At 53.9% G+C, this 21858-nt stretch overlaps 10 protein-coding genes across 10 annotated transcripts; 5 read left to right on the top strand and 5 right to left on the bottom strand.

Annotated features, from left to right (window-relative positions):
- Positions 1–2709: 2709 nt before the first annotated feature.
- On the bottom strand, positions 2710–3822 carry F5Z01DRAFT_695681 (SRF-type transcription factor (DNA-binding and dimerization domain)-domain-containing protein; the record flags this gene model as incomplete). The annotated part of the gene is made up of 3 exons (XM_046266264.1): positions 3340–3822; positions 3077–3211; positions 2710–3000 (listed from the first exon to the last, which is right to left on the bottom strand). Exons 1-3 carry the CDS (start codon positions 3583–3585, stop codon positions 2710–2712), a joined length of 672 nt encoding a protein of 223 aa, XP_046114050.1. The 5' UTR covers positions 3586–3822.
- A 1418-nt stretch (positions 3823–5240) lies between these two features.
- On the bottom strand, positions 5241–6845 carry F5Z01DRAFT_429285 (salicylate synthetase). The gene has a single exon (XM_046259674.1). It carries the CDS (start codon positions 6708–6710, stop codon positions 5397–5399), a length of 1314 nt encoding a protein of 437 aa, XP_046114049.1. The 5' UTR covers positions 6711–6845; the 3' UTR covers positions 5241–5396.
- Positions 6846–7670: 825 nt separating this feature from the next.
- Positions 7671–8864, top strand: F5Z01DRAFT_753977 (uncharacterized protein; the record flags this gene model as incomplete). Its single annotated transcript, XM_046267100.1, has 5 exons — positions 7671–7887; positions 7944–8051; positions 8125–8351; positions 8406–8502; positions 8543–8864. Exons 1-5 carry the CDS (start codon positions 7835–7837, stop codon positions 8862–8864), a joined length of 807 nt encoding a protein of 268 aa, XP_046114048.1. The 5' UTR covers positions 7671–7834.
- Positions 8865–9509: 645 nt separating this feature from the next.
- F5Z01DRAFT_695669 (uncharacterized protein) lies at positions 9510–10589 on the top strand (the record flags this gene model as incomplete). Its single annotated transcript, XM_046266263.1, has 3 exons — positions 9510–9806; positions 9833–10235; positions 10290–10589. The coding sequence occupies 3 exons, from the start codon at positions 9510–9512 to the stop codon at positions 10532–10534; spliced, it is 945 nt and encodes a 314-aa protein (XP_046114047.1). The 3' UTR covers positions 10535–10589.
- Positions 10590–11298: 709 nt separating this feature from the next.
- F5Z01DRAFT_428374 (uncharacterized protein) lies at positions 11299–12479 on the top strand. The gene is made up of 3 exons (XM_046259672.1): positions 11299–12008; positions 12067–12232; positions 12279–12479. Exons 1-3 carry the CDS (start codon positions 11604–11606, stop codon positions 12377–12379), a joined length of 672 nt encoding a protein of 223 aa, XP_046114046.1. The 5' UTR covers positions 11299–11603; the 3' UTR covers positions 12380–12479.
- F5Z01DRAFT_667412 (magnesium transporter NIPA-domain-containing protein) lies at positions 12278–14623 on the bottom strand. Its single transcript, XM_046264277.1, has 3 exons — positions 14521–14623; positions 14228–14469; positions 12278–14150 (listed from the first exon to the last, which is right to left on the bottom strand). Exons 2-3 carry the CDS (start codon positions 14270–14272, stop codon positions 12579–12581), a joined length of 1617 nt encoding a protein of 538 aa, XP_046114045.1. The 5' UTR covers positions 14273–14469; positions 14521–14623; the 3' UTR covers positions 12278–12578.
- Positions 14624–14977: 354 nt separating this feature from the next.
- F5Z01DRAFT_630341 (vacuolar ATP synthase subunit E) lies at positions 14978–15811 on the top strand (the record flags this gene model as incomplete). The annotated part of the gene is made up of 3 exons (XM_046261724.1): positions 14978–15007; positions 15097–15605; positions 15661–15811. The coding sequence occupies 3 exons, from the start codon at positions 14978–14980 to the stop codon at positions 15809–15811; spliced, it is 690 nt and encodes a 229-aa protein (XP_046114044.1).
- A 201-nt stretch (positions 15812–16012) lies between these two features.
- Positions 16013–17862, bottom strand: F5Z01DRAFT_630309 (uncharacterized protein; the record flags this gene model as incomplete). The annotated part of the gene is made up of 2 exons (XM_046261719.1): positions 16013–16615; positions 16666–17862. The coding sequence occupies 2 exons, from the start codon at positions 17860–17862 to the stop codon at positions 16013–16015; spliced, it is 1800 nt and encodes a 599-aa protein (XP_046114043.1).
- A 769-nt stretch (positions 17863–18631) lies between these two features.
- On the top strand, positions 18632–19997 carry F5Z01DRAFT_428292 (uncharacterized protein). Its single transcript, XM_046259669.1, has 3 exons — positions 18632–19038; positions 19089–19535; positions 19591–19997. Exons 1-3 carry the CDS (start codon positions 18765–18767, stop codon positions 19827–19829), a joined length of 960 nt encoding a protein of 319 aa, XP_046114042.1. The 5' UTR covers positions 18632–18764; the 3' UTR covers positions 19830–19997.
- On the bottom strand, positions 19580–20714 carry F5Z01DRAFT_428214 (uncharacterized protein). Its single transcript, XM_046259667.1, has 3 exons — positions 20574–20714; positions 20290–20515; positions 19580–20234 (listed from the first exon to the last, which is right to left on the bottom strand). The coding sequence occupies exons 1-3, from the start codon at positions 20584–20586 to the stop codon at positions 19877–19879; spliced, it is 597 nt and encodes a 198-aa protein (XP_046114041.1). The 5' UTR covers positions 20587–20714; the 3' UTR covers positions 19580–19876.
- Between the last annotated feature and the right edge of the window lie 1144 nt (positions 20715–21858).

Genomic DNA, 21858 nt, shown 5'->3' with positions numbered 1-21858 from the left:
CCCCCCCCCCCCCCCCCCCCCCCCCCCCCCCCCCCCCCCCCCCCCCCCCCCCCCCCCCCCCCCCCCCCCCCCCCCCCCCCCCCCCCCCCCCCCCATCTACGGCTGGCGTACAAGAGACGGGAAAACGTGTATTTCTATCACCACCAGCGCACAAGAGGAGTACTTGGGATTTGGGGTCCTGTCCAGATTTCGCAGGCACATGGCAGACACGAGGGGAGGGTTCACGGGGCTGGGGCCACGCGGCTCACCATACTTCACAATGGCACCTCTTCAGGACATATCTGCGTTTCCTGTGCATGTAGCGGTTTCGCATTTTCGGGGGGCGTGGCTCCTCTCGAACCTGGATCGGCCAGACAAGTATACCTGAACTCTCGCTCACAACAGTCAGCCCTGTGAACATACATGTACGCCGAGGCGCGCGCGGTGGCGTCTCCTCGCCTCGCTGACTCGAGGGCCCCCGTCCCACCCCCATGCTCAGCGTGGTTGGCTGCATAGGCTGTCGTCCCAATGTGATGAGAGTCGGTGTGTCGTCTGACGACGGTGATTCTATCCGCGGCTCTGCCCGCGGAGACGCGTGGACTGGAATAGAATACAGGAAGTGGGAGATGATAGTGAGCGAAGGGGTCGGACTGCATATGCTGTGTTGGGCTGGGGAGGGATGTGCGCGGTGGGTTGTACTGTGATGAGCTGGCCGTCTCTATCTTGCTGCTGGCGTTGTCATCCTACAGTGAAAGTGAGAGTTACTGATCTATTTTCAGCCGTTATCTTCAAGTGTTAGGGCCTAAGACTGATATTCGTAGGGACGTATGGTGACGCTTCTGGTCTTTGCAGGCCTGTCCCTTGCCCGACGGTCGACCATACACTCTCTTTACACACTGCTGATGTGCCAGAGAGCTCCCAAGATAGTAAATGTACATCCACGTCATATCTGACCGGCGTGCTGATCGTCGACGCACCCTTGTGCATGTGCAACAGGGTCCCGGTGATGCTTACTCGGGCCCGTAGTCGCTGGACCAACATGGCGACTTGGAGACTCCAGTACACATACGTGACCGTGTCTGAATGTCGATGGACGACGTAGATAACGTCTCTGAGTCTAGCGCCTTGCCTAGGGCTGAATGTGGCATTGAGGACCCTGGGTCAAGGGAGACCACGATTAGTCCCAGCCTTGTTGCCGCATCTGGTAGATAGCACTCCAGAGTTGAAGTCAATGTACTTCTTTCTTTCTACTTGACATCCTTTGAAGCACATATCTCCGTCAGGGCTCTTTTTGCTCGCAACTGGTCACCATTTGGGATTGCCAGAAATGAGCACGTCCACGCGCATTGCTTCATGACGACCCCGTCTCTAGACTACATTTGTCATTCTCCGTCAGCAACACCTTCTAATCGCGGTGTAACCGCCCCACGTCATTCTAAAGTAGCTTGTCCTCCTTATAGCAAGGCTTGTTATAACTAGCGCCAACACCTTACGCGGTCTCGCTGCCTCTTTAGTCGTCGGATGTAGGGCCGTCGACGGCAGTCTGCAGAAGGACGGCTCGGAGACGGGAGGCTGCATCTGGAGCGGGTGAGGCGGGTTTGTACAGGAAGAGAGGAGAAAGAAAACTGTAGTCTATGAGGACTCGAGAAACTGTGGGACTGTCAGTGAGCCAGGTAAGGCTCGAATCAGAGGCGAGAATCATGCGTGTCGTATGAACCTCGATACTCATATCACAGCCACCCTATCGGATGTGCATGTAGTATAATGCAGTACTACTGTAGCTATGCTGATGCTGCTTCTCCAGGCAGATAATTACGCTATGACATCCGCCCGAGTTTCTGCAGTTGGCCTGCTTTAAAGGGGCACCAACCTAGATGGACGGATTCGCCTTTCTTTTGACATCTCCAGACACTTGCGAATGGCTTCATCATCAGACGCATACTTATTCCACGACAACATCCTCATCACCATCCAAATCTGTATGTCTCTTACACTGACCCATCGCGGGATAGCGTCGTATGTAGTTCCTGAAGATAACTTCCCCATTCGGGTTGGGCTGCCCGGCGCAGCCGTAGATTCATGACTCTCCCCCCCACTTACCTGATCGGTGTTTTACCTTTTCTCGAAGGTTGCCGCAACGGTCAGAAATGCTCAAAAGGGAAAAAATATCTCGTTCGTGTAAGTCAATTCAAGTGATTGCGCATTATAAAGACTCCATGGTCGGCCAAAGCAACGCAAGATACCCCGCGCGAATATCTGCACCAAATTTCCCATCCCAGTTCCTCCAGCCGTCCGTATCATGCCTTCATGCGCCGTCAATCGCCCCATCGTCTTTCCCTCGTTGTTCACCCGGTTGTCGCAGGTGTCTTGGCTGCTGCCATTGAGAAACCCTGAGTTGACGCTGGATGCGCAAAAAGGTCGAAAGTTTCCCCATTCACCAAGCTGCCCTTCCATGGTGAGCACGCCCGGCCATCGTGCTAACAAACGCTTACAAAGAAAGAGCTGGAAAAAAAAAAGTAGGACAGAAGTAAAAAAAGACGAGACGCAAGGGGGGTTCGTGAGTGTCAATAGCTTCAGCGGCCCTGTCACGCCTAGAGACGTATGTCAGGCTGTGACTGGGTTGCCGAGGCTTGAATATAAAATGTGCTAACGCCTCTCAAACGCCTGAAGTGATAGCCATGAGACTCAACTGCCTCGAAGGGTTCATTGTCTTCCAGCAAATCTCGTTGCTCAAGACTGGTGGTGACCGCTGGGCGGCATGCCAGGCTGCTGAGGCATACCGGACCCATACGGCTGATTCCTCTGGACGTAGTTCTGGTATGCCAGTGCCTGCTGCGGGTCCATGGGCATGTTAGGCGGCATGTAGTTGCCCGCAGGCATATGGGGGTTTTGGGGCATGCCAGCGCGGCCGCCTTGGGGAGGCATGTGCTGGGGCGCAGGTTCTTCGGGGGAGTCAACCTGGTCGGCGCCGTCGACACCTCCCTCGTTGCCGTTGGCGGGTTCGGGAGCGTTCAAACAAGCCTGCGTCGACCTTTAACATTTGCGATCAAGTTGCAAAGGGCTGGCGCGGCGCATGGCGCACTGGGGCTCGACGTACCTGAATGAGGTTCTTGCCCTCTGCCTTGGTGACAAGTGGCTGCAGTTTCGGGGTCGTAAAGGTGTAGACAAGGCCCGTCTCGGACACAACGAGGAGAAGAACTTGGGTACCGGTAAGGACGGAGAGTTCGTAGGCCTATTGAAGCAATCAGGTGTCAGTCACAGAACAGTACGCAATGCAGGTTGGTGCGACAGGAGCAGCCCGTCTACAGGTCCGTCTCGCGACGCGACACGAGGGGAGGCGGGAGGGGTGCGGTGACTGACCTTCTTCATGATGCCGGCCTTGCGCTTGGAGAAGGTAATGTGGCGACGCGACTTGTCGTTGATGAACTTTATCTCAATCTTGCGACGCTCGCGGTTACCCTTCTCGTCATCGTCGTCGTCGTCGTCGGCTCCCGCGCCGCGCTGACGCTTCACGCCGCGGCTCTCTTGAGGGGCTGTCGCGCCATTGCCTGCCTCGTCGAGCTCGGGCTGCGAGGTCTGGTCGTGCTGGTCGGTAATGTCGGCCATGTTGGTCCAAGGACGGGAATGTCTTGTCGTTCTGGGCGATTTCTTGATTCAGTCCAATCCAATCGTCTGTATCACACAGAGCAGGCTGGAAAAGGCAAAAAGTGGTGGAGATACTGCTTTGAGCGTGGTGCCGATGGATCTATACTGAATCTGGAGTCGAGGGCGGAGAGGAGGGACATGGAGGGAAGTGCTGCCCTTTCTGTCATTCTGTGGCAGAAATCAGCTGTGGCGGTAACGGGCAGGAGCGAATGGGCAAAAGGGCCGTGCGCCCCGTTCGCGAGCGAGGGACTCGGCTCACTTTTTGCCTTTGTTTGGCCGCTAGCTCACGGCTGTGCCAATCAAACGCGTCAGAGACCGGATGCCCCTGCTGGATAGCAGCAGCATGCTGGAGAGCACTTGCACTGGTGCGACCTTGAAAGAGGGTCAAGGCAGGAGCGACGGCAGTCATTCGCTGGTGGCGCTTCTATACAGTAATAACTCACACTGTAAAGACAGTGCAGATCCTCATCGCGCTTTGAGGGTGGGAAGTGTTGTGAGCCGAATCCTTCCATCACCGCTACAATCTCAATTGTGATTTGGAGATACGCACTAAGTTAGGGCGGAGACTATAAAAAAGACCACGAGTGTGCCGGTAGCTCTGCGTCGCATCCTGTGCAATGCAAGCACAGTCGCGTCCAACTTGGCCACCGTGCGAGCGACAAGCTTTCGTCAAGAGCAGGAGCGGACCCGCTGTCACGAACTTCCCCAGCTGAACCCTCCGGCACGTCCTCCACCAAGATCTGGATGATTGAGAACGAATACATTGCCATGAGCTGGCGGAAATTGGTGCTCAATCCAGGGCAACACTTCCCAATACCACCTCTTACAAGTACCTTTCGTCAGCCACTGGCACCAGACCTCACTTGAATGTGTCCTCTGGCCGATCTTGTGTGAGGGCTTCCAGGATGCAATGATGCATGGCGACGGAGTCGACAGGAGGGCCCAGAAGGACATCGGCACGGTGCCCCTCAGCTGGGGTGATCCGTGCGCCAACTCCCACAGCGGCAAGAGTCGCATCGCCCCGTTGTCGCTCCGCGTATCATCTTCATCCCAAGCTCCAAGTTACGATGAAATGCTTGTATAAAGATTCCTCCCATCAAGGTTGTCAGATGGCAATGGCGAACTCGACTGCAGGCGGGTCGTAAGTTGACACCATATCGGAGGCAGCCGTTGCTCTGGTGACACGTGTATGTCGCGACTGTGGCATACATTCCAGTCCTATCTCAGCCTCAACAACACAAAGTGTCCAAATCAGCACAACAGGCGAGTGTGCTGTCACCAATGTGCTTGGCGTCGCCAAGCCACCTTCAGAAACTTCCTGCGACGACAGTCTCGCGTCACACCATGAACATCTCGCGCAGTGGCGAAGCATCAAGTACTGGAGCTGGTCTCAGACTGGCCATAAATGGACGAGTTCGGCGAGTTTCCGCATGGCACAAGACACGTGAGTTCTGGTCATGAAGCCTCCACTTGATTTGGCTCATACATAGATATTGCTAGCATAATAATATGCCCCTTCCCCTGATGGGCGTAGAAGGCGATCACAAGATTTCCTGACAACGTGCATGCGTCCGTCCGTTGGGAACATCGCAGGTAGTCGAGACAGGGCTGAGGTTTGACGGCGTGGCCGCTATGACTCAGAGTATTATCCAACACGTCACACCAGGATCTGTTGCTTTGCACACAGAGACGGCCAGTTGTGTCAAAATGTCACATTGGGTGCAAGTTGCAATTTGACCAGGCCGTTGAATTTGTGAACCCTGAATAACTACCTACTCACCCCTAAGGAAGGGTGCGATTGTTGCTAACTTCTCACATGTTTCGGTAAACTCCCTTTCAGCATGAGATTGGGATATGACTCCAGCACCTGCCTGGATCCATTGACGATGCTGGTCTTGAAAGACAGAACGAAGCACCAAAGTTGCCTCAAAATCGTTGGATGCTGGATCCATCATAATGATTCCGCCAGAATAGAGCTCCCTTGGAGAGGACTCTAGAGATCCAATGACCTTCAAAGCAGCTTGCTTTGGAATACCCGAAGCCGTGATAGAGGGGAAAAGCACATTCAGAGCATCCCAGACATCTTTGTTGCTCTGCAACTTGCCGGCCACCGCCGAGCCAAGGTGTTGTACCTTACCTCGTGTCCGTACCGACATGAGGTCTTCTACAACCACGCTTCCCTGGCAGCATACCCGTTCCAATTCGGCAATAGCCTCTTTGACAGAGACAATGTGCTCGACGATCTCTTTGGGGTCACTCTCGAGTTCCTTTTTGAGCCTTTCGCATTCGGCCCGGTCATCGCAGCGGGCGCGAGTACCGGCCAATGGCTCGGTTGTGACCTTTCCTTTGACGACGGAAAGAACGAGCTCGGGACTGAATCCAGTTGATTGATAACCGGAGTAACTGAAAGAGAAGCTTCGTTTGGGCGTGTTCGACTTTCTTCCAACGAGCAGAGCGGCCAGCATGTCAACCCTGGTTGGTAGGTCCACGGTGCGCGAGACAATAACCTTGGTGATCTGGCGATCTTTGATCTTGGAGAGTGCTTTGTTGACGATCTCGGTGTACCTTGCTGCTCCTTGTAAGACGTCCGTGGCCACAGCGTCCTTGGGCGGTATCTTGATGTGCGTTGATTTGAGTGATTGGACGACATCGTGGAAGTCCTTGTCGTCCTCGCCTTGCACCGTGATCTCATCAGGCCCAACAGTAATCTGATAGCGAGGTACCACCAAGTGAAGCAAAGGCCACCTTCCAGGAGAGTACGATGTACCCCGAACATGAGAGGCATAGTTGTATCCAACATATCCGAATACTTTGAATCCGGCGTGTGCATTGTCCGCCACAAATTCTCGTGCCATTTGCTCAAGCGTGGACGAGATTGGAACTTGTCGGACAACATCGTCTTGCTGAAATGTCGCCAACTTCCCAGTGGAGCCAACGACTAAGGATGACTGGACGCCAAGGCCAATGTGCCAAGATTGATTGCGCTCATAAACATAGTAATCAAGATCTGACTTGGCAAGTACAAGGTCGACGACGAGTTCGACGCTTGTATTGCCTTCTGTGGATCTGGGGATAGTTTCGATCATCGTCGTCCCGGTCAACACGGCTGCAGGGACGAAAGGAAGTGAAGGAGAAAGGAGAAGATGTAGCTCGATCGTTGAGCAATGTACGTGTGGCTGTTTTCTAATCGTAATACTACTGTAAAGGGGGCGGCTCAATAAGTACTATATATGTTCACTCTCAGGCCGACGCTATACTGAGTACCGGCAACCATGAAAGTCTTGACAACATGAATCCAGCAAATTATTGCATCACGCCTGTTTGAGAATTTCCCAGGCTAACACATTCCATGACCTTCTTGGTTCAGGTCCACTTTGTACTACGTAGACGTCTTGTGACGTGAGCGTTTGGAGGAGGTTCTATAATACTTTGAGTGGTCACCAGCCCATGTTTAAGACATCGGGATTGAATGAAGACCACTTGAGTGATTAGCATCATGCAGCATGTATCTGCCGTGACGTGACGTGACGTGCCGTGCCGTGCCATGTCGTGCCGTGCCGTGCCGTGTGCCCTTCATTCGAAAGTCATGTACTCAACTGCCGAGACCCTCATGAGACATAAGCTACCTACTATAATCGTGAGATCACTGTCCTACATTCTACATCCTGTAGTGTCCGAGACACTCTCGAACTATGTATCAACCCTCTTCTCGTGTAGAAAACTCACATGACGCTCCCGTATTCTGAGCTACGATACTGCCGAGACATATAGCAGACATAAGCTCTCCCTCTGTTTCGCGGATTCAAGCACTCACATTCTGAGCTTCGTCACTGCCGAGATATGTCCTATCTAGACACACAAACCTCTCTTGGTATCTGGAGTTTAGGCCACTATGTACCACGCTCCCGTATCGTCGAGACACTTCTGGGCTACCTCATTGCCTGCCAAGCAGGAGACTAAGTTGGTGGGACATTGGCATTCGCGCCAGATCGGTATGGAACGTACAAGGGAACTTGTCTCATTGATTACAGGTATTTGCTGATCTTCTGGAGCAATCTTTTTGAAAATCCGCTTTCGATACGCATTTTAGGAACGCGGGTGAGAACAGTGAGCTCAGCTATAGATAAGCTATGCTGCCCTGCTTTATAGCTGGTTTTGCCACTCCGTCTCGAAAAGCTAGAAGGCACACCTGACGGGCGAGACTCACGACATGGACGCTTCTGATGACTATGTGCTAGGAAGAGGAGCAGCCGAGTCTGTGCGGTTCGTGGGCTACTCGTCCATCCTACCTTGGCTCATCCACTAACTTGGTGCCTCAGTCTAGATGCGCAGCACTTGCTCTGGAGGCTTCATCAAGGCTATTTGCTACACCCTTCCATCTCTGTCACTCGAGATATGAGAATTGCGGAAGTAGGTACGGGTACAGCGTAAGTGTCGTCTTCGCTACAAAAGGAAGTCTCTCGCCAACCCCCTAGATCTTGGATACTGGACTTGACACAGCAGCTCCCCAATACAGTCAAGCTTCATGGCTACGACTATCTCCGACAGACAGTTCCCTCACCACGATCTCCTACCGGAGAATGTGACCCTAGGGCTCCTCAATTCTCTCGAAGACACCCCGTCTGAGCTTCACGATCAATATGATGTGGTGCACTTGCGGATGTGGGCGAGCAATCTCCGAAGCAGAAATGTGAATATGTTAATTCAAAATATCGAGAAAATGCTCAGTAGGTCTTCCTATATGGGCATTCAATTCTGTGCGCTCGGCTGACTGTGTACAGAGCCAGGTGGATTCATACAGTGGGAAGAAGCCGATCTCATGCATCAAGTCGTCAAGACAGACGCAGCAACAACCTTCGAGGCTAATATCAACGAGCTGTTCAGGCGCGTTGACATAGACTATAGGTAATCACGGCAGCCCTAGCTTTATGAAATTTGCTAATCCTCTGTTCGCACTTAGTTGGGTGCATGACTTGCCCAAGTCCTTCGAGCTTCAGGGGTTCGAGGTCAAACATGCTGAGCACAAGGTTTTCCAGCCTAGCCAGGTCCAGCTGTGTACGAACACCTATCTCCTGGCATTGAAAGAAATTATTGCGGGTATCAAAAGCACATCATCTCAAGTTCCCGGGTTGAACATTGGGTCGCATGAGGAGGCTCTAGCGCAGCTATTGGAAAACCATACTCGAGTAGTTTACAACTGGGGCCCGTTGTCTCTTCTGGCGCAGACTCGACGAGTTTAGCCGTACGAAGCCCGCAGAGAACAGCTTTTCCTTAATGAAGAATACAATCCGCCGTCACGGTATTTGCCATGGACTAGATAGTTTTAAGGGGAGCTTACTGTAGCCGATTGCCATCGAGTAGGCCCGGCTGAGTCACTTGTCCGTCTTAAACATGAAGTCATTGTCTGCTCGATTCAGTGTTGTCTCAAAGAAGATGTTTTCCCCAGGCACCCCAGTCCTGCCGTCTAATATTTCTCCCGTCTCATGATTAACAAGATATGCCGGAAGGAAATGCAACTGACCTCAAGATCACCCCATGTCGCACACACATCATGCTAGCCAGCTGCTATAAAGATCACTCATGCCCCCCACCAGATCGCAACTTCGCTGCTCCAAGGGATTCTGTCAATGATCGCATATCCCCCCTTTTTTTTCAACAGTCACACGGACAACAACAAAGTCGATCAATGTCTTTCTTCAATACTGAACTGATGTCGGCTGACAACAACAGCCACAGTAAGTCGGCCTGTTCTAGCTTTAAGCCACTATAGCACCAAGGGAAATTCTCATGAATTCCGTCAACCCGCTTTGCACGAACCACAAGATCATGAGCTAACTTGGTGTCAAGTCCTAGATCAGAGCCCTGCAGCGCCTCCTGCCCTCTTAATGTCGGAAGTCTGTGTACCAGAATCGACCCGGAGATTGACGATGACAACTCGGTGTCAAGTTGAGTCTATCTTAGCACAACAGGATGACCGGCTTCTCGTCATTGTTAGGCCACGATTGGCGCAGGGCTCTGCAAAGATCCTCAAGCTCTGTCACAGACTTCAGCGCCTGGGCCAAAACAGCTGCAACGATGTTATGATGGTGTTGCAAGTTAACCCGGAGAATGTTTGCGCCTCTGTGAACGGCGGGTCACCCAGATATACAAACCAGCCAGTTGGTTACATGACCAATGAGCAGGTGCGAGCCTATCGTGAGCTTTTGAGGGATCTACAACGAGTGGAATACCTGTGGCTGCCGAAATACGAGGTACCATCTTGGTCCACTACGTCCCCGATCTGCTCTCCTTAGGGCTTGCTGCTGGCTGCGAGGTACAGTCTCAGTCCCTTCGAGAACTAGTGTCTGGATTGCCTTTTCCGATCGGCTTGAGAAACAACTCCGGCGTTCCTATAGATGCCATCAAGTCCTCGGCGGAACAACACCAGTGCTTCGGAATAACAAAATTAGGGCAGCTTGCAGTTATCTCTACAGCTGGTAATGCGCACGCCTTCACCGTTTTACCGGGGAATTCAGATCTCATCGACCAGACGCTACCACAAATTCGAAAGGGAGGAGGAGAATTGCAACAAACGAGTAGTTGGCGATCTATCGTCATTGACTGTTCATACGGTATGTTGGCGTGTACCAATTTATATATGTACGTAGTAAGCTCACGTTATACAGAAACACCCACTGATATACCTCGCAATGCCGCTGTATTGGCTCACGTTGCAGCACTTCTGCAGAATGGCGAAACCTCTCTCACGGGTATAGTCGTCGAGGCAGACATTACAGGTGAAAGAAGAACCTCGAATATTGGTACGGACTGGGCTAGCGTTGAGGCTACCATTGAGGAGCTGAGTGCTTGTGTGCGCGCGCGACGCGCTATTGTTAAGGCTCGGAAGGATGCTGGCCATTGTTACTGTTAGATTGTATTAGCCTTGTCGGCATAGAAAAGATTGCTTAGACCTTACATATTCCAGCTGGCCCTCGAATACTATGTGAGCTTTGAGCGAAGCTAATACATTAACTCCAAATCAAAGAAAGGAGAATTCTTGATGATTTATGGTTCTCTTTGGACTAGCCCAAGGCGGCACAGCACATGCAGGCAGGGCGAGGCGCCATGGCATCTTCAGGCTGATCACGCTTTATCAGATCCTGGCGCTGCGAGCATGCCTCACGATATTGGGTCCACCGACACTTCTATCTAGTCATAATATGAGCAATGTCTTGCGATGCATTATTTATTGGTGTTTGTGAAGTTGTGCAACTTAGCAGACACTATAGATCCTCTCGTTGTACTTTGCTTACCCGGGAACACATTACACCGTTCAGGAGTCTACTGAAGTCTACTTGGTTTGCTTCAAATATAATTTTACCTTACTAGAGCTAGGTCTCGAATTTCTTTGGGCATATCCATACTGGTGATCAATGCATAGAAAGACACGAGTGAAACTGCATAACAAAACAGATACAATTCTGGTTTGAAATTGTTTTGCGTGATGCATGTCTTCTGACAAAAAATCAGTCGATATTTTGGAATCGACTCACATCCGAAACAAATTCTTCTTCTTGAGAGCGCCTTTTCCATATGTCCCTGCCTGGCAGTGCCTGCGAAGGGGCTCAATTATACAAAGTCATGTCAGGGATTGTGAAGCTTATTTCGAAAAGTCTTGGCTGTGACAGCCGAAACAGGAGATGTTGCGTCGAATACAGGGTCGTGATTGGCCGAGCGCAACATCACGAACAGCATCTGCCTCAGCTTCCACCCTTGAAACGGTCGGCGTAATGTGTCGATTGCGTGGCAGCACAATGTCCATGGTAATCCGAATGGGGACTTTCAAGCAATGACTTTGCCTTTCCGTCTCGATTCGATTCCTAACCTCCCACGAACGACTGTCAACACCGCGCCTCGGATCTGTGATCGAGGGCCTTGCGTTCGCCGTCTTGCCGTTAGGAGGAAAGTCCGCCTCGACGCTGGTCGTCAAGTCCAACACCATGGCGAACAAAATCCTCCTCACCGCGGCACTGGTCAACGTCTTCGTCTTGGCCAGCGGGGTGCTCATCCTCACGACAGCCCTCGTGATCCGCTCGCAGGTTAATCGTCCCGTGACAGACGGTCCTTCGGTCCTGCGCAACCTCATTTTCGTTCGACTCCCTCTCGATGCTGGCATCGCAAATGGCGTCTTTATTCTGATCGCGTCGGTATTCTCTCTCCCGGGCCTCCTGATGCAATCGACCCGAGGCTGGCTTAAGCTCAGCGGGTACATGGTCACTGTGTGCGGGCTGTTCACCATGTGCCTGGGAGTGTATCTCTGGATCATGACGCTGAAGATCGGCGAGGGGTTTCAGAGTGTGTACGAGGAACTCGACTCCGACATGCAATCGCTCATTCAGATGGATGTGAGTATAATTACATCTCCCGAACAGACAAAGGAACGACACTAATAGGCATGACCAGTTCCAATGTTGCGGATACGTCAACAGCACGACGCCCGCTTTCGTCACCGACCCCGTGTGCCCCAGTCCGGCAGCTGCTTCATTGTTGCGTGGCTGTCAAGCTGCAGTCTCCAGCTTTGCTAATGGGTTTCTGGACAAGTTCTTCACAGCTGTGTTTGGTGTCGTCGGTACGTCAATCCCCCGAACGGAGGGCTCCTGAACTCACATCTGTAGGCCTCGATACCGTCTCTATTCTGGCAACGGCCTGCCTCTCGAAAGACCGCAAGGATAAACAGTGGTATCGCCAACTTGATCGCAAAGGGGCGTCGTGGTAGAATAGAATCTGCAGCAAGTGCTCGCTATGACAGAGTAAGAGGGCCATCTCTTGCAACTGCATGGAGAGGAAATGGGTATCAAATGATAGTTTTTTCCCAGATAAACTGTGTCGTGTCCAACGAATGGCTATCCAATGCCCATGTATATCTATTGTACGCCTGAATCGCCTCGCCAACTCTAGGAAATTGTGCAAAGTAATCATACAGCGGAGTCATTAGGTCTTCTGCCGGCTGGTGCGCCGCTTTGCTGCTCGTCCTCATCAGCATCGTCTCGATACGCCGTGAGACCAGACGGGCCCGCGGCTGCTGCGGGGAGTGACGCTGTGGACGACGGCTTTCCTCTTTCCTTCCACCATTTGAGCGAGAGTATGTTGCCAAGCGACTCTGATATTGAGTCGTTTCTCTTCCTTGAATTCCTGCGAGCCACCAGGCCTGGAAAGCCGGTGCTCTTTCGCCGACGACGCCCAGCACGCGTCGTGGGCGCGCCCGGACTGTTGGACACCGCCGTCGGGGGTATAGCCGCGCCACTCACTGACCGTCTCTGATTTTGTGACAGAAGCGGCGATGACTCGGATCGACCTGGCAGTGTACTCGAGCGCAAGCGACTAACTGGCGTAGTTGCTTCATCCTGATCCTCCAACTCGCCCCAAATTTCCGCCTGCTCGGCCCACCTGAAGCCCTTCTTACGGGTAGGGGTCAGCGGTGTTGTATCTCCGTTGATCGTAGGAAAGGTCTGATATCCTGAGCCAGACTCAGTGTCGTCCGCGGCAGAACCAGATCCAAGAAGCGAATCTTCTTCACCATCCGTATCCTCGATGAGCCCGAGACCGGGCGCCAGTGAAGATTGGCCAACAGCGGGAGCATGCTGTTCCTCGCTCAGCCGCCACGATAGAGCAAGCACGCCAGCAAGCAGAATCACTGTTCCAAGCGCGATCAGGCAAGCCCGAAGCGGCGAAATCAAGCTGGTCTGATCAAAGTAGATCAAGCCGTCCAGGATCGCAATGATGTTGTAAACACAGAACACCAAGGGGTACAAGACGGACGTCGAAACAAGCTTCAGCCCCCGATGTAGGTAGTACAGCTGGCAGAGCGCCAAGGCCACCAACGCAAGGACAATCATCCAAGATTGCCATTGCGTGAACTGGTTCTTGCCGCTCGCCGTCTTGATGATCAACTCCACGGCCGACTTGGCAAAGAGAAGCGCATGCGCTGACAGCATGCCACTGATAACACCGTACACTATACCGCGCACGAGACGGAACCTCGCATCGTGCGAAAGGCTTGAGACTGCGTTGACAACATCCATCACCACTGCGATGGCCACCACAGAGAGTCCTTGCAGGACCATCCATATCACAAAAGGTCGTCGGCCCAGAAGGACCAACAACTCTCGAAGATCGTGTGCGGGTGACGGTATAGCGCCAAAGATAGCAATGAGGACAGCGCCAGCGGTCACGAGTGTCGTGCCGTACAAGGACCACCGGGTAAAGGGCTCGTGCAGTATGATGGTTGCACATATCGAATTGAACACCAAGCCCGCGGCTTGGAGCGTGGAGAGGACGGGGAGCGGCAGCGTCGATATCTGTATGGAGCTGCCGAGGATGTTGGCGACGAGGAACATGCCCATGCCGACCTGCCACCGCCGCCTTCGATACGGCGGCCGTCGCACATCGTGTGGCACCTTTTCGTCTTCGAGGATGTGTGACTTTCGTTGTAATGTAAGACCCACGCTCTGCACGCTCGTGGAAAGAATGCCGACAATGATACCTAGCTGCATGCAAGTGTCAGTCAAGATGCGGATGGAAGCTCCAGCAGCGCGCCGTCGCGCCGTCTCGAGAGGTCACGTACGGCTATGCCTCCGGCCGGCGAGAGACCGCCCAAGAGGTCGCCCATTGCGCTGTTTCCGGGCTTGTGGTCATCTGGCGACGAAGAATGCAAATTATGTCTTCGAATATTGCATTAGGTTGTCTGTCGCAAGGGGTCTATCGGTATCGATGTCGACGGGCCACGTTCGAGTTGGCAACCGAGGGAGCAGCTTCGATCGATGTTGACAGCTCGACGTCACAGCTTGTGTGGAGACCGGCGCGGATCTTTGGCGAGTATTAATGGAGAATGGAGGCTGAGGATGCAGACTAGCATACAAGTCGCAAATAGCAGTACTTGGAAGATTTGGTGAAAGACGAGCTCGGGAAGCTGTACCACGTTCGTCAGCGGAAAGGTCTCGCGCTACTTTGTCCAACGTGACGCCGGGCATGCATGCAGCATGTGGCGGTGCGGTACGTACGTGGTATCAGGTGATAAGATAGGAGGTCCTGATCCGAGTCGAGGTGGCTGGTGAGAGTGGGGTTGGTGGTCGGGGTCATTTGTGGCTTACGTGCGGTGTTCCAAGGAGCCGCCGTGGCTGGTGCCCGGCGTAGGAGGGACGACAGCTCCAGTCGGCCTCCATCGTCATCAGCTCGAGCGCTACAGTCCATCCCGATAGACTTCACGTCGCCTACATAGAGCCTACCACCACAGCAGCGCTCCTCCCGCCAACAAGACGGCCCAACTGTACTTGTCACACTAGTCTAGTACTTTCAGACACACAATCCGACCATCATGTCGCAACACGCCTTGTCCGACCAGCAGGTACGCAATGCCTCTCCGCCCGACCACCACCGATGATAACGTTCCAATCCCGAATTGAGGATGGGCAGTCGCTTACCCGCTTTGCATAGGTCGACAATGAGCTCCGCAAGATGACGGCGTTCATCAAGCAGGAGGCGATGGAGAAGGCCCGCGAGATTGAGATCAAGGCCAACGAGGAGTTTGAGATTGAAAAGTCCAAGCTCGTCCGCCAGGAGACCGACGCCATCGACAGCCAATACGAGAAGAAGTTCAAGCAGGCCACCATGTCGCAGCAAATCACACGCTCCACCGTCTCCAACAAGACGCGTCTCAAGGTCCTGTCCGCCCGCCAGGAACTTCTCGACAACATCTTTGAGGACGCCCAGAAGAAGCTCACCGACGGCGCCAAGGACAAGGGCAAGTACCAGAAGGCGCTCAAGGGGCTGATCCTCGAGGGGTTCTACGCGCTCAACGAGCCGGAGCTGCAGGTCCGCGCACGCAAGCAGGACTACGACGTCGTCAAGAAGGCCATTACCGAGGCCGAGCAAGAGTACAAGAAGAAGGTGGGCAAGGACATCAAGGGCTCCATTAATGAGGAGCAGCCTCTCCCCGAAGGATCGTGAGTCAATGTCTACCCACTGGCCAGATAGAAGCAGGCGACTAACAGTATGCAGCGCTGGTGGCGTATGGGTCGTTGGCGGCGACGGAAAGATCGACATCAACAACACCTTTGAGGCCCGTCTGGAGCTCCTCAAGACGTCGGCGGCGCCGGCCGTGCGTGAGGCGCTGTTTGGCAAGAACGAGAACCGCAAATTCGTCGACTAGACCTGCATCGTGCTATCCTGGACTTGGAACGTTTATCAATTTTCACGCATCACTGGTAAGAGAGGTTGTCGCAGGCTATTTCGTGATCGGATATCGCATCATTTCATTCGAGCCGTGCTTGCTTGGTAGCGTAGAGGCTGTATCATAAATCATCACTACCGCTCTCTGCTGTTCCTGGACACACACATGAACCTCCCCATTTCAGCCAATTGGTTTGCCCAGGAAGTGTTTCATGTAGTCCTGTTGCTTGGGCAGATCAGGATCCGGCTTGGGTTCTTTTAAGAATTCGTCAAACATGTTTTTTTTGGGCTTGGCCTTTGTCCGGACTTGGTGTTGGATTCTTTGCCCAACCCAGTCGAGGACGCTCTTGGCATCAGTTCGGGCAATCTTCATGCCCGAGTCGTTGATGCGTCTCCATGTCTCCCTGAGCTTATCAGCGAGTTGATCGACCTCGGCGTTGAACTGCTTCTCATCAACCAGCCCTGCCGCAGCCCAAGACCTAGATCCGTCGTCAATGGCCATGTCCAGCAACAACACGTTTGCTCTGAGCTCGTCCCAGTCTGTCTTGGTGAGGGCGTTGATAACAAAATCTGGGCCGTCCAGACGAGCGATCATCTTTCTCAAAGTGACGGTGACCTCGGGATTTTCCCCGCCAAGCGACGGGTCGTCGAAGAGAAACGCTGTGGCAAGACGACGGCGAAGCTCATGCGAGCGAGCATCGCTGATGGGCAGGCACATGAGGACCTTGATGCGAACATGCTGGGATTTAAAGTTGTGATATAGTCGCTTCGTAGTGTCAAGACACTGCATTCGTTCGTCAGTATAGGTTCGTGCAGACGACAAAGGAGACTTACGAAGCCGTCCCATGATGGGAGAGGCAGCGCAGCCAGCAGAGCTATGACAGCATCCTCGTGCTCAACCAGGATTTCAACATTTCTTAGAATCACGTCGTCGGCAGCCATCGTCAGTAACATGCTGAGCGCATATTTGACGGATTCCACCGCCATATGGGGCGCCAGCACCGCAAGCAACTGGAGGAACATGCGCACGCTCCCCCAATCTTTCTCGCGATATGTCTCCTCATCTGCCGCGTTGGTCTGCAATTCATCTTGGGTCGATGATGTGATGTCTTCCCTGCTCCCAATCAGATTGAACAGGTCTCGCAGTCGATCCGGCGTGATGCGAGTCTCTATTTGGTCAGAGCACATGGTAACCAGATTCAAGTATTCGATCTGCATCAGTCTTGACCTGCTGCCACATATTTGTGAGAGCATCCAGTCGAAAAGCTCATCCGCCAGGCCGCCGCATTTCTGGAGCACGGTGTAGGGAATGCCTGACACGAGATATTGCTCCCGAGCACTGGCGCTCCCCGCAAAACCTCTCCAGGGACCAGTGCACATTTTCTTAGGCACCGGATCTGGCGCGGGGGGACTGTAAGGATCCTTGAAGAAGCAAAATCGGGCATCGCCATGTCCTGACTCGGCGCGCTGCACAGCTCTGAGCACCTTATGCGCATTGGAGCCGCCTCTGTCGTGGACGACGCTCAAGAAGGCCTGGTCATTGCCATCGACTCTCTTTGCAGCGGCGAGTTCCCGCGCAATCTCGGCGGCCTCTGCTAGTTCCTCCTCATGACGTCGCGAGCTCTCCTCGACGCGCTTATCACTCTCTGCGTCCTCGGCAAGCGCCTTCATATCAAATGCGTGCTTGGACTGGATGGTCAAGGGCGACGAGTAGAATTGATCTGTCATGTGCCTTTTCGCCTTTGGGGTCTCGAATATCCGCCGAGGTGCAGCTGAACTCGTTTCCATGGGCGCCGTCTTTCTTGGGTCGAACCTTGCCAGTAGATCCTCCATGTCAGAGTCGGAGTCCCCAGCATCGAGGTCCTCCTCATCGGAGGCTGGGATGACCTGCTGGGTGAACTTTTTCTGGGGACTTGGCGAGCTTGTGAGCCTGGGAAGGTCGACATAGTCTGGTCGAGGGGAACTCCTGGGACTTGTTTGCGCCTTGGTTGGCGTTTGCCTCAATTTGGGGAGCTGGTTTGCTGGCGACATTGATCTTTGTCTTTGCGGTGATTGTCTTTGCGGGGATGCACGAGAAGTTGAAACAGGTGAAGCATGCTTTGCAAGCGGATGTGGTCGAGAGTGTTGTGGATCGGGTTGTGATTGTGTTTGTGAGACCGGCTTGAAGAAGCCTGTGATGGCGCCTTTGCCCTGCACTGCGGCAGCCTTGGGGGCCATATCGCGTACGAAGCTGCTTTTCCCGCGACGACACAGACTTTATCCAGGCTCACGCATCCAAGGGGCTGATTGACGTTGGTGTGGTCTTCTTGTTGACTGGAGGTTGATGGTGATGTTGAGGAAGATACGCGCTGATTGGCGATAATTTCGCGTGGTATCCGAACGTGCATGCTACACTAACGTGCCCTGCTTCCGCTCCAACTTCATCTCCAGGGGAACTTGAACTTCACTATTATCTATCGCGCGCCATTCATGTCACGGTTGCTGCTCTTCTCAGTGCCAAGCACTCATTTGCATCCTCCAGCCCATGGAGCAGCCATCACTGTCCGCTATGACTATGTATCACGCGCTCGAACAATGCGATTCGCGACCGCGAGTTCGCAACTCAATCGACGCACGTCGGATTCTGGTGCTCATGCAATTGCGACAACCCTGGAATCCCTGAACTAATAATAGATTTGGCTCGAAATTTGCCTAGCTCAGACTCAGATTCTCGAATCCTACAAAAAATCCAACCTGGTCTGCCAAGGGCGACGATGCGCCAACCTTCCTGTAGAACAGGCTCAATCGTCGAGCCAAGGAACTGTTACTGGGATCTTGCTTACGGTCCTTGCGATGAAAAGTGATATCCGAGAAAAATGTACGGAGTATAAAAGTTCATCTCTGGCCGTCTCGTGCTTTGGGCCGCCCACTCATTCGTACAAACGATCCAAGCCATGCGTCTTCGTGCAGCCACGTTTTGCGCGAGCCTCATCGCAGCCCACGCGGCGGCAACGCCAGCAGCCGAAGGCGATGCTGCAGCAGTGCGAGAGTACAACGGCTCATGCGCGCACCCCGTGGTGCGTAAGGAATGGCGAACACTGTCCACTCCGGAGAAGCACAATTACATCGACGCCGTGCTGTGTCTCGCCACCAAGCCCTCCGAGATTGGACTGGGGACCACGCGATACGACGACTTTGCCTACTCGCACATGATCAATGAAAAGCAGAGTAAGATGACCTGACACACCCACCGAGTCACTACTAACAGACGCCCATAGTCCACTTTGTGTCCAACTTCCTGCCGTGGCACCGCTACTTTGTCCACGTCTACGAGAAGGCACTCCAGGACTGCGGCTACACCGGGTCGGCTGTGTACTGGGACTGGACCCTCGACTCGGACGAGCCTCGCGATTCGCCCGTTTGGGACATTGAAACTGGATTCGGCGGCGATGGCACGGGAGGCGACCCTTCATGCATCGTAGACGGCCCGTTTGCTGGGTTCCAGGTCGCGTATCGCGCCAGTGGCTACGCGCCACACTGCCTGTCCCGCCAGTTCAACGGCAGTGGGACCAGTATGCTCAAGCACGCATACACACCAGCCGTGATCGAGGAAATTTTCGGCATCCCTGGGTATGACGCCTTCAGACAGCGGTTGGAGGGCTATCCTCACGGAGCCATACACAGCGCCATTGGTGGCGACATGGTGCCGGCTCACTCGCCCAACGGTAAGTGGCAACCATCCCAGAGGCCTAGACGTTGAATCTTACTGGACCTAAACAGACCCAATCTTCTTCCTGCATCATGGTCAGGTCGACCGCATCTGGACGCTCTGGCAGCAGGAGAACCCCGAAAATCGGACCTTTGATTACAGCGGTGTGAGGAGACAGACGTTCCCAGGCGGGCCCCAGCCAGGCGAGGCAAGCCTTGATGACCTACTTGAGATGCAAGGGATGGCCACGGACTTACCGGTGCGCGACTTGATGTCTACGACAAGTGGCCAGCTGTGCTACACGTACTGAAAGCCAATGACACACTATGGTGGTGTTGCGATGTATTACAAGGCGGCCTATAAGTCTAGCGCGTAGCCTGGAAAGACAGATTCATCCAATGGCCTCTCCCAGACCGGCTCTTCCCACGTTATCCCCTTCTCCACCAGCTTGTCAATGTCGATGCCTTTGAATAGCTCAGCCGCTGGCGCAAACGGATTGTGTTCCGAGCATGGCGAGCCCAGTGACATGTCAGAGCTCGTCTCCGATGGTGGAGGCAACCATGGCTGCGAGTACTGGTGCATTCTTGGCGTATTCACGATACTGAGAAGCTCGTCTCGCGGCAAGGACAGGAGCTCTGACACTTCATGGTCCGGAAACAGGCGGTCGACGATGGTGCGGTGCTCTTCCAGGGATCTCGAGAGCTTTTCTACTTTTCTGGACATCTGCGTCAGTCAAGAGACATTGAACAGCGACGGGCAACTGTACGTACTGCTTGGAAGGGTGCATCCTCTCGCGGTGCCTGGCATAGCCACACGAATGGGCAAGACCGCGTGTCGAGCATCGGCTACACGGCGACGCTCCATCGCAGCGAATCTTGCGGCGCTTGCACTCGATGCATGCATGTGGAATCTTGCAGCCGCGTGAGCGAGGCCTCTTCTCGACGGGTATCTTCAAGCAGCTGCTGCTCGAGTCTGGTGTCTCGGGGTGGCCTGAGACTGTATGTGTTGGTTAGTGCCACGGTCGAACATAGCAGCTTCAGGGGATGAGACGCACAGACGTGGAACATGGTGAAAGGATGAGATGTTTGTTCAGTACGGCAATGGTGACTCGGACAGCGTACTTGAGCTCGATCCCATCCAGATGAAGCTGCCCAGGCACGGATACTTATGTACGACTCATGCGTACGTATCTACTCCGTATTATTCCACGCATAGTCAACTCTGACCCTGACAACGTGGCTGACAGGAGAGGACCCCGGACTCTCTCCCCACCAAGCGTCGGCCCTTTCTTCGCCATGCAGGCACATGGCGCCGGCACCGCGTCTACTCATAGGCCAAAGGGCAAGCCTGATCGACGCCATGGAGGCGGCAAGGGCTCAGAAAGGCCGAGTCCAGCACCGACCGGGGCACGATGCCGATTTGGGCCTGGACATGTTCGGTCTTCGTGGGGACTATTATGCATACAAGTACATGGTGCCTTGCACACTGCAGTAGGTACAGTACAGGAGTTGACGACTCAGTGATTGTCGCCATGGCATGGTGTGGAGAATTGGCATCCTAGGTATAATATCGCCTAGCCGAGGAACGGGCGGCCACTTGTCGGAGAGACTCTTCAGTACGTACAAGTATGCGTGCAAGGCCTGGTCGTCTTGGCACGCCGGGTCTCGTCACCAGCCTTGGCAGTCTTGTCCGTACCGGGCAACTATGGGCAGACTAGCTTGCTTGCTCGCTGCTCAGTACTCAGTAGCTATCAAGCTGATGTGGACATGGGTGGGCAAGAGTTGGAGCAGGAACTTCCCCGACGTGCCTCTGCCACCGAGCATCAAATCCTCCGCGCTTCCTCTCCGCAACAGTCCAGCCGATGTGCCAAGCTGAGTACATGTACGTACTCCGGATGACCTATTCCCCAGAAACTCACTCCAGACTATTTACTAGCTGGTGCGAGAACCTGCTCAGCACCCCGGACTATGTGCCGCCTTTCTCCACTCCATCTCCGAGGTGCAGTCTTGCAGAGTGTAGGCCGTCCCCTCCTCCTTGGACCCCCCTGCGATCTCGTCGGCCCGGCGACCTCTTGGCCCCGGACTTGTTGGACTTGGAGGGGGAGCTGAACCTTGAATGCGTTCGTCGTATGATGCTGAGACTCGAGAACCGGCGTCTCATTACCGGCTCGGAGGTTCCCACATCAATTTGGGTTGTCTTGAGTGGTGGAAGCGATGCCCCCCCAAGCAAACACGCCAAGCCTGCTGTCGGTAATCGATCACATACGGAGAGTTTTGGGATGCGCCGACCGCTTGACGTGTGCTGATCAGCTCCTAATCTGGACTATATTCGAGTAAGGT

This window comes from Emericellopsis atlantica, assembly GCF_019669845.1.
Source record: "Emericellopsis atlantica unplaced genomic scaffold F5Z01scaffold_42, whole genome shotgun sequence".
In the NCBI taxonomy this organism is placed as follows: domain Eukaryota; kingdom Fungi; phylum Ascomycota; class Sordariomycetes; order Hypocreales; family Bionectriaceae; genus Emericellopsis; species Emericellopsis atlantica.
Note: the sequence above shows the minus strand (reverse complement) of the source record. Positions and strands in the feature narration are given on the sequence as shown.

What these genes read in the sequence shown, in the direction of transcription:
- F5Z01DRAFT_667412 (XM_046264277.1), bottom strand. Translation starts at nt 14,272, where the DNA reads ATGGGCGACCTCTTGGGCGGTCTCTCGCCGGCCGGAGGCATAGCC. An exon ending in CGCCGGCCGGAGGCATAGCC is followed by an intron (nt 14,151 to 14,227) that starts GTACGTGACCTC and finishes ACTTGCATGCAG; the next exon opens with CTAGGTATCATTGTCGGCAT.
- F5Z01DRAFT_429285 (XM_046259674.1), bottom strand. Translation starts at nt 6,710, where the DNA reads ATGATCGAAACTATCCCCAGATCCACAGAAGGCAATACAAGCGTCGAA.
- F5Z01DRAFT_428214 (XM_046259667.1), bottom strand. An exon ending in AGGATGCACCCTTCCAAGCA is followed by an intron (nt 20,235 to 20,289) that starts GTACGTACAGTT and finishes GCAGATGTCCAG; the next exon opens with AAAAGTAGAAAAGCTCTCGA.
- F5Z01DRAFT_428374 (XM_046259672.1), top strand. Translation starts at nt 11,604, where the DNA reads ATGGCGAACAAAATCCTCCTCACCGCGGCACTGGTCAACGTCTTCGTC. An exon ending in AATCGCTCATTCAGATGGAT is followed by an intron (nt 12,009 to 12,066) that starts GTGAGTATAATT and finishes AGGCATGACCAG; the next exon opens with TTCCAATGTTGCGGATACGT. An exon ending in AGCTGTGTTTGGTGTCGTCG is followed by an intron (nt 12,233 to 12,278) that starts GTACGTCAATCC and finishes TCACATCTGTAG; the next exon opens with GCCTCGATACCGTCTCTATT.
- F5Z01DRAFT_428292 (XM_046259669.1), top strand. Translation starts at nt 18,765, where the DNA reads ATGCGTCTTCGTGCAGCCACGTTTTGCGCGAGCCTCATCGCAGCCCAC. An exon ending in CATGATCAATGAAAAGCAGA is followed by an intron (nt 19,039 to 19,088) that starts GTAAGATGACCT and finishes AGACGCCCATAG; the next exon opens with TCCACTTTGTGTCCAACTTC. An exon ending in GCCGGCTCACTCGCCCAACG is followed by an intron (nt 19,536 to 19,590) that starts GTAAGTGGCAAC and finishes GGACCTAAACAG; the next exon opens with ACCCAATCTTCTTCCTGCAT.